The sequence below is a fragment of the Scophthalmus maximus genome, chromosome 17 (genome assembly GCF_022379125.1).
Source record: "Scophthalmus maximus strain ysfricsl-2021 chromosome 17, ASM2237912v1, whole genome shotgun sequence".
Classification (NCBI taxonomy): Eukaryota; Metazoa; Chordata; class Actinopteri; order Pleuronectiformes; family Scophthalmidae; genus Scophthalmus; species Scophthalmus maximus.
The window spans coordinates 12,529,291-12,539,208 of NC_061531.1; the positions used below are offsets into that span (position 1 = coordinate 12,529,291).

The window sequence follows — 9,918 nt, forward strand, 5'->3', positions numbered from 1 at the left end:
GAGATAGAGGGAGGGCGCCTGACATGAGGCCTGAGGCGGTCATAGCTGAGTCAGCAGGCAGCGCGCAGATGTGGAGGGTAAGTCCCTCAGGACGGGACCTGGACCAAACTAAAAAGTCAAAGTGCACCACAAATAAAGTTTTCTCAAAGATGGTTTCTGTCGCTTTAAGTTGTTCTCATCACACCAATGTAAGTTCAAAAAACGGGTTGTCACCTTCAGCACCAGCGCTATACCTGTAACTCATGGGCAGAATGGGTGAGGTGGTTGAAGGAGGGCGTCCGACATGCCACCACACAGCCTGGAGTTAATCTACAACACACACGAAGCACCTGAGGCCCGAGGCGGTCACGGCTGAGTCAGCGGGGAGCGCGCTGATGTGGATGGTATGAGCACTCGATCAGTCACACACACGTTGCCAAAGATTAGACTTTAGGATCTGAAGTAACACTTACTTTTAGACGGCCACCGATTACTAAAGTGGTGATTAAACAAAGTCTCACAGTGAGTAGAGCCATGGGGTCAAAACTCTGGGCGGGGCGTGTATGTGCAAAATAAGTTTTGAAATATTGGATAAAGTTAAACTCAAGTAAAAAACAAAACTGTTTGTTTGTTTTTTGGTTTTCCTCTTAGACCTAATACGTTTGTAACACACTACAGCATAGATGTAAGCAGATATAATGTTTATTTTAAAAAATACAGTATTTGTCGGCAATTCCAACTCGTTGTATGAAGACAGATGTTTTAATTGGTCACAGCTGTATTTTACTATGTTGTCATTCATTACACACCGGCCTCCACTTATGTGACCTGCTGACAAATACACTGATAAACATCCATTCACAACCACATTACTATATTTCTCACATTTCTTTTTTTATCTTATAAAAAGATGTCATTGAAAGAGCCTGATGCTTTCTTTTTGGTAAAGTTGCACAACTCTTTAATGTTGGATGAGATCATGTGGGCTTTGCATCTGCATGTGCAAGGCACAGATAAATAACACAACTGCTAAACTGACAAAGTAAAAGTATGCATATAATGTTTAATGGCCCACGCAGTCGAAGTGGGGCACTTGTGGTAATACCAAATATCGGGGAACTTCAAGACAGAAATCTGTCAAAATATGGTCATGAACGCCTCAGGGGAAAGCTTATAAACAACAACCCGTTGCCCTTGGATACCAGCTCCTGCTGTACACGGAAGTGAAGTTCCCCAAAATCTGGCGCCCTCTATGAGGAACTGCTGCTCAGAAATTAATGAGAATTTCTCAGAAACCGCTTACACAAACCGTCTCTGACCTCACTCCTGAACGCTTGGTCTGAATCCTTACCATAGGAAGAAAAGACAAGATAAACTAACTCCACAGCTGGTTCTAAAGATCTAAAAGATTTGAACTGAATTGAGAAAGGGGTGCGTGTGCGTGCGTGTGTGTGTGTGTGTGTGTGCGTGTGAGTGTGTGTGCGTGCGTGCGTGTGTGTGCGTGTGAGCGTGCGTGTGTGTGTGTGTGTGCGTGCGTGTGTGTGCGTGTGAGTGTGTGTGCGTGCGTGCGTGTGTGTGTGTGTGTGTGCGTGTGAGTGTGTGTGCGTGCGTGTGTGTGCGTGTGAGTGTGTGTGTGTGCGCGTGCGAGTGTGCATGCGTGTGTGTGGGTTTGCGTGCGCGTGTGTGCGTGCGTGTGTGTGCGCGTGTGTCTGTGCGTGCGCGTGCGCGTGCGTGCGTGCGTGCGTGCGTAAAACAGTAGGTGGATGGGTATTGCTTGGAATTCCTCCTCTTTAACTTCATTTTGGAGGAACAGGTTGGGGGGGGGGGGGGGGGGGGGGCACTTCTCCTGGCAGGAATCCTTTAAAATAAATAAATAAGAGCATGCTTCCTGTCAATCTGCCAAGAGCGAGAGAGAGAGGCTTTACTGGAAGGGGGCGGAGTCACCTCGTCTCCACCTCCTCCTCGCGTCTATTTCCACTTCATAAAAGTCTCGGCTCACCGGGACAGCGGAGCACACAGGCGGTCTCTCTCTCTCTCTCTCTCTCTCTCTCTCTCTCTCTCTCACACACACACACACACACACACCGGGACGACTTCTCTACCAAGTCCAAAAGCTGACAACTTAAAAGAAACAAAAAGTCTTTTTCACCCTCCGGACAGATCCGGGACAAACTGTGCGCATCCTCCCTCTCCAGCGACTGCGCGTTCGGATTTTAGTTCAAAAGAGCAGCAGACACATTGAAGGTAATACACAGTCCTTTTTTTTTGTCTTTTTCCAGGAACCCTCCATCATTGTCACAAGCAGGATTTAAAAGTGCACAGAACACGTCTGTTAGTGTTTGACTGTGAGTGAGGTCGTTTGTTTAGTGGCGTGTAAATTGCGTAATGGGGATTACGCTGTTTTTACTGGAACTGACCGGGTGTCCGAGTTCTGAGGGCAGATTTCACGATTTGGGAAAAAAAAACAAAAAACCCAAGTTTCCCCGAAACGCCTGGAAGTTAAATGAATGGAGGAAACTGAGCTGAACACGAGGACCACACAACTCCAGCGGAGGAGGGGAGTCCGACACAAGAGGGGTCGTTGTTTTTTTGGGGGGTTTTTTTCTGGTGTTAAGAGAAGACACAAATAGAGAGAAAGGAAAAACTCTCGGCGCTCCGGGGCAGTTTCCCCACTCATCACATGTTGAGTTGAGATGTTTAAAGGCTTCCACATCTGGAGAAATAGATTCCGAACAGAGCTTGCAGGAGTTGAAGGGAATTTGCTTTGGAGCCCAACATGAATAGTTTAGATCCACTGTGTAGCTCTAACTTTTAAACTGACGTTTGATGTCGGGTGTAATATTTTCCACACTGAGCTCTAACCCACTCATCTCTTTCTTTTTCTCGTCAGGTGTTTCATTTCCAGACAAACCGAGAGCTGACTCTCCGTGCCCTCCCTGACAACTCCTTCTGAACTCCCGTTCGTCTGCAGCTTCTTCTTCTCTTGTCTGCGAGGCGCCCGGTGCTCCCCCCAGGCTACACTAGAGAGCGGGCACAGCGCCATGGTAACTCACAGCAAGTTTGACTCCGCGATGAGCAGCAGCCCCGTGGACTCCAACATGCGGCTGCCTCAGCGCTATAAGACGTTCACCTCCAAGGCGCAGTACCAGATGGTGCTCGCCACGCTCCACAAGCTCCAGGAGAGTGGCTTCTACTGGGGTTCCATCAACGGGAAGGAGGCCAACGCCATGCTGGCGGCCGAGACCACCGGCACCTTCCTCATCCGGGACAGCTCGGACAACAGACACCTGTTCACGCTCAGCGTCAAAACGGCGTCGGGCACCAAGAACCTGCGTGTGCAATGTGACGCGGCGTCTTTTCACCTGCAAACGGACGCAAAGAACATTCAATCTGTTCCCCACTTTGACTGCGTCCTGAAATTGGTCCATTACTACATGCCCCAGAGCAAGGGGAACACTCGCAGTGGGAATATGTTCTACATTCACTCTGGAGGAGAGAAGATCCCCCTGGAGCTCATCAAACCTCTCTCCTGCAGCTTGTCCACCTTGCAGCACCTGTGCAGGAAAACGGTCAATGGACATTCGGACATTTCGTCTAAAAGAGACCAACTTCCTCATCCGCTGAAGGAGTTCCTCCAGGAGTACGATGCGCCGATCTAAAGGTGTTGGCCCGATGCTCTTGAAGGGGCTGAGACTTAAGAGTGTCACAGAGAAATGGGATGGTTTCAGCATGGCTACGTTTGACGACATGTGCCGTGTCTGAGGAGTGATGAGTAGGCAGAAGCACGAGAGTCAGGCCCTTGGACTGAGCTTGTGAACAGGAGAGGTTTTGTACCGACAAGTTTGATGGTGGTTCTCAGAGGAACGTGGCTCACCGGCCTCTTAAGGTCCACATTTCAGGAAGAGATACTGGACTGATGAGGAATAATGCACAAAGAGGCCTCAGAGAAATATCTCTGCTGAGAGATTACCCCGTCGGCCTCCCCTGCCCCCTGCCGTCTGATGACGTGCAACTTACTGAAAACTGAAGCGAGACTCGCAGTCAGCTGTCTCCAGTCTGATGACACACAGGTTCCGTCTGCTGCTGCTGCTGCTGCTGCTGCTGCTGCTAACAACCAATGTGCTTGTGAGCTCCAGCTCACACACACATCAGCCTCAGAAAATCCTCCATCCATTAGAGCCCGACTCGGCTTTTTACGATCAGACTTTTGCTGACATTGGATGATAATCTTGGATGTACTGGACTTGTCTGTTCAGCAGCCTGGGATCTCTAAATAAGACAATGGAAACTTATAGTTCAAAGTGATAAAGGGCTGAACCTTTTATGTGAAGATATTTCGTAAATATTTCTGATAATCCGTTTGGGTGAATGGTTTATGCCATATTGCCTAAACTAGACTACAGTTTCTTTGGAAGACCAGCATGACTGAAATCCGACACGATCTTCACTGAGAGAAACAGTACCACTGCTGAGTTAATAATACTAAAAGTTTGAGTGAAATCGTTGGTGAAGAAAAAACGTACCAAAAGATGTGGCAGCGTCCGTGGCGCGGGCGGAATTGTCCCTCAATTGCAATTGCAAATGAATGTATCAAATGTGGCATCTTTCTTTTCCTGATAAAGGGGAAGAGCCAACGTGCATCTTGTCCTTAACACAACGTTTACATGAGTGAAGATGAAACGGCGAACCTGTAATTGTACTTTCTTTTGTAAAAATGTACCTGTGCCAGCCGAACCCGTGGCTGTGGATGCTTGAAGACATTTGAGAAGTTTGACGAAACAAGCAGACTGAAAGACGATTTTGCACTTATTTATATTTGTGAGAACGGTTCAATAATTTATAATAAAGAGCACTATTTTTCTATGAAATGACATGTCATTGTTTGATTTGCTTTTGGGACAAACTCTAATTCCACAGGGATTCAACATATGAATATATACATGTATATGTATAAAAACATCCCAAGCTGTTTCACTTTTAAACAGAGCAACATGGTGACATGATGTGTCACTCAGTGCTTCCTAAGAAGTCGAGTCGCTGCCTCAGACAAAATACACCAGAACTGTGAGGTCATGCACACCTTTGTTCCTGGTGTGCATTCTCTTGGGTGTTAGCGTGACCTAACATGCTCTCACATGCACCTTCATAAAAATACACATTCGGGTAGAAAAAATATAAAAAATAAGAATGTTTGCACCTGCACGGTGGACAAATTAAAAGACACAATGTATTTACCAGTGATTACCATATCCAGCAGGCAAGCAAGATTGCTGGCAACTCTTTGCAACAACGGGCACTTAAGCTTAACGACATCAACATGATTTGCATGCTGTCTGTCTACAGCGTGACTTAAGGCATCAAAAAATTACTAAGCGCAGTGTTTTTTTAGCGCACACTAACACAGCCTCCAATCAGGAAACATGTCAATTCCCCTCCAACCAGCTGCGCTGTGAAATGACCTCAGACTTATTTCTTGCAGCGTGTACTATTGTTCGGGTTATTTTTAGAACAACACATCCTGTACACCTCGGCCGTCCTTCCTTGGAAAAGGTGGCCTGGTTTCTGTCCGTCCACGGGAGTCGTGTGTTTGTGTTCACCTTTTTGTCAACTTTTATTTTGTCAAACTTTTTTTCAGCGAGAAATTGATACTGTTCTTTCAGAGAGAGCACATCTGCGATCACGCTCTTTGGCCACCTCTGTATCAAACCAATACTTTTTCTACGCACTGGTTTTTTAATAAGGGTCAAAGGGCAAGAAGACAAGCAGGGGTTTGCGGGATGCCACAGCAAATGTCAATAAAACACACGGGTTAAACAATCCTCAATCCAATGATCGTGATCATCAACCCATTACTTTCCCGGATGTCCTCCTGCTACTTCATTGCCATGCCCCCGTGAAAGCGTGGATCTCTCATGTCTGCCGCGCATATACAGTAACACTGAGAGAGACCGCCGCCGGGAACACATGCACATTTACTGCAAACTGCTAAAATGATGGATGAACAGGAATCTACAATAACCTCCATATCCACCATGGTTATGGGAAGGCGCTCCGGCTCTACCTGCTTCAGCAGCACTTCAATTTTTCCTTTCAATGAAATAAAGGGTCTCCGAGGTGATTTGCGCCCTGAGTGGTTCAGAACGACGTCTTTTTCTCTCGGAACGTGTTAATATGAAATACACTTTCTATTAAAGCACACATTCAGATGCCTCATCATAAATGTGATTATATATCAGATAGAGCCCACATCTTTGCATCCCTAGTAAATCATAAAATATTCCAGTAAAAATATATAAAAAAAGACATAAAATCCTTACTCAGAGCTGTATGGTCAGATGATGAATCACTTTTATGGCGGAATTCATTGTAAGGATGTGAGTGCAGGATGAGTCTGGCGAGTTCCAATACTCCCTTTGTGTGTGGTGATTCCAAATAAGTCCAGGCTGCTGCAAATTTGCTGAGCATAAAAAAAAAAAAAATCGTCCTTGTTTCCTTGTAAGGCTGGGCTCAGCATAAAAGCTACAGGTAGATAAGGAGCTCATAAAAAAACGACATGTACGATTCTGTTATGTATTATGACATGACAAGTGTTTTATATGCATTTCACACAGGGTGTTTATGTGTAAAGTGTAAATTTAGCTAATTAAAACCCAGTATTTGGAATAGTTTGGAACACCTGTCAGCGCTTTTCAGTGCTTTATCAGGTGTTTAATGATGAGTCTCAAAGGAATGAAACACCTCTGAGGCCGAACCCACATCTGAAACCAAACTGATCTCTGGCCGACCTCTATGTAAACAGTGTCTGGCTTAATGTTTCGCCCATGCGGGAGAAATTCTCTGGTAGTTTCTGCTCACGTGGTTCTAGAGAACTTTTTGACATTACAGCTGCACCCTCAGCCTCAGTGTCTATAAGGAAACATTCTGAAACCATGCCAGCTTCCAAATATGTTATTCTGAGGAAGAGCCCTTAAATCTTCCACTGGCTGTTCTCAAACATGTCAAGTTTTTTTCTCTAGTTAATTTCCATTTTCTTGGGAACCTTTGTCTAACTGATTTTGTGTTTAGTATAAATACTATAAATGATGTAGTATTTTGGGAATTCTACATTTATGAGGAAATTATGAGGAGCCAAACAGTTGACTTTTTACAAGGCACTGTACATTAGTATAGCTCATAATAGAGGACGCGTTATTTCATTTAGGTATATTAATATAATTTAAATGTGAACGCCTTTCAGCTTTTCTTGTGCATTGAAAGAGTTTCTGGAAAGCATTGGCATTCAAATGACTGTGGACTGATCTTACAAGGGTGGGATAGTGATATTTTTTAACCTGCCGCACTTACCTCATTGTTGAAAATCCAGTCACATCAGGCTCTTAGATATAAAATAAAGCACAATATGTTGCCACAGGATCGTTTATTTCTTAGGTTGTCTTCATAAATATGACTCTCAGACTGGGATTATGTCCACAAAGAAGATCTTTGTTTTTCTTTGTTTTTTTATTGTTCACAAGAACTGGAACAATTGTGCAATGAAAAATACATTTAAAAAACTTGTATTTGCCTTTTTCCCAAAAAATAACTCTGACATCTGACTTTTCAAAGCTGCAGAAAGCTACATGTCGTAATCATGCTGTGCAAAGGAGGGGGGAAGGTATGTTTGTGCGTCTGCCTATTTTTCCTCCTTTTCTCCCATTGACCTCAGCACATGCATGTACAGCGAAGCCGACAGCCTCGTTGTACCTTCCTGAGCACATGGAGAAATGGCAATCGCCTGATTCCTGCTCATCTTTCCAGTATCTCAGTCTATTTAGAATTCCACAACTGCTGGTTGCCATGGTGTTATTGTGAGTAATGAGCTCCAGATGCCCGTTAACAGAGCCAACCAGGGAGAAGCTTTGAGTCACCACAGCCCGCAAGTCCCACCCTCCAAGACTCTTCTCCGGGCATGCTCCTCCTGTGCCTCCTCCTCCTCCAGGCCTCCAGATTTACTGTAAACACTCCACTCCCTTGTGCTCTATACTCAACTTCAGCCTGTAATATTATAAATTTGCACTACCATCCTCACTGTAATCCTCTGCCACTTCAGCTGCTCTGCGCAGACTTCTACACCCCTGCTCCGCCTTGCCTCAGGATAAGGCAGGGACGTGAGGGAGCAACAGTAAAGCAGTTCCTGTCTGCAATTACACAGAGGAGTGTCAGTAGTAGTAGCAGGAGTAAACAGGTCACAGTGAGAGGTCTGTGTAAAATCTTTGTCTTTTTCGATCAGTCGACAACACAGCGTCTGATTGGTACAAGTCCGTAACAAAGCCTCTGATTGGTCAAAGATCCAAAATGGACGGCTAGAGGTCCGCTAACAATAACAGTAGCCTTTTACGTCTTGGAAAACGGGATATAAATGATCATCAAAGTCAGTCAATGTTGGATTTATCATCATGGACATGTTGTACAAAGTCTCAGAAAAGACACTGAAGTGCCAGGTCGCACTACAAATCTTATGAAAGGGCCACGGTCGCACAGAAGCCCTTGCCTGGAACGGCGCAAGTATAAGCTTCCCATCAAACAAACCGTAAGTTGCTGGCATAAACTGATCAAATGTTATGCGGACTTTTATAACATGACGCATTTTCGGTCGCATACGACAGGTTCGGTCTTTTATTAATGTAAAAATAAGGGGTTGAGCTGTTCACATCACATTATCACATTCAATTGTACAGGTGTACCTAATAAAGTGTCCACAGAGTGTATATGTGTATATATTTGTGTTACTTTTCCAGCTTTGGTAGTTTAGAGCTTTAAGTTTTCAGTTGAGGAAGGAAATACTTTGAGTAAGTACTGCAGTTCCTGTCAAAGTGTGAAAACCTACCTCCAGTTTTACTGGAAACCAGCCATACAAGTACCAACAGGCCACTTTGAAATATTTGCTTTTCCTTTGTGATGTGCTCCATGTTGCACAATTTGTCATTTTGTAGTAACAAAGCACGCTTTGAGTCACACACATGCCACAGTCGGGCTTCGTCACGATGTGGTTCCACACACCTACGCACAGGGAGCTAACAATAGCGTCACATGGAGCCATGTTTCATTGTGGGGGGGGGGGGGGGGTGCGTGTGTGCGGGTGTTGGCTGCGGCCTGCACCAACCATTAAATTGGGAAGCACCTGTGGGGAAGCTCCTGGCCCGCATTTAAGGCCCCACCTCTGCCTCCATCCAGGGCTCAGCTGACACTGCAGGGGCAATGTCGCTATGTACTTGCTTGAATAGAAACTCTAAAACTTGTTGTCTGGTGTCCTTTGTGTTGCTTCCCTCCGAGCCGGGCTCGTAACAATAGCTGTCAGGTAATCGTCAGATTCATTCATGCCAGTCCACGTGCAAACATAAACTGGAACAAGAGCAGCGTGTGTGTGAGTGTGTGTGACCAGATAAATTCGCTTCAGTTTTCCTTTCATTTCGATGAGTCACAAAGTCGCTGAAATGCTGCCGTGTCAGGTAAATCTCTGATAGATGTTCCTTTCTCCTCTGCATTTCCAGGAACCATTCTGCATTTCGGGGGGCGGGATTGCAACCGCCGCGCAGGTACCGAATGTAAACACTGTCAGCTGAAGAGAAATCCCTAACAGTCGCCCTGCGCTGCCAGGAAACACCCTCTGAGTCACCCACCGCTGCAGAAGGTAGGCTGTCGTAGGAGGCGAGCCCAGAGCCAAAAAACAACGTGCTTCTGGTGGCTGCTTCGACACAATGTACTTTAATACAATGCGCAAACATTTATTCGTCACAACGTGGGAAAAACGCAGACCCGCAGTGCGCGGCAAGGGTACCACAAGCAGCATGAGAACTGTCATCAGAACAGAGCGAAGTGCACGGTGGAAAAAATGTGACATCGTGTTCAACGAGCCCGTTGCCGTGCACTGCCCTGGTGATACCCTGACTCACTTCCTGA

The 9,918-nt window shown here is 45.6% G+C and overlaps 1 protein-coding gene across 1 annotated transcript; it reads left to right on the forward strand.

Annotated features, from left to right (window-relative positions):
• Positions 1 to 1,986: 1,986 nt before the first annotated feature.
• socs3a (suppressor of cytokine signaling 3a) lies at positions 1,987 to 4,847 on the forward strand. The gene is made up of 2 exons (XM_035616051.2): positions 1,987 to 2,223; positions 2,870 to 4,847. The coding sequence occupies exon 2, from the start codon at positions 3,021 to 3,023 to the stop codon at positions 3,636 to 3,638; it is 618 nt and encodes a 205-aa protein (XP_035471944.1). The 5' UTR covers positions 1,987 to 2,223; positions 2,870 to 3,020; the 3' UTR covers positions 3,639 to 4,847.
• The last annotated feature ends 5,071 nt before the right edge of the window (positions 4,848 to 9,918 follow it).

Excerpts from the sequence above, each read along its gene's own strand:
- socs3a (XM_035616051.2), top strand. The coding sequence starts at position 3,021 with ATGGTAACTCACAGCAAGTTTGACTCCGCGATGAGCAGCAGCCCCGTG.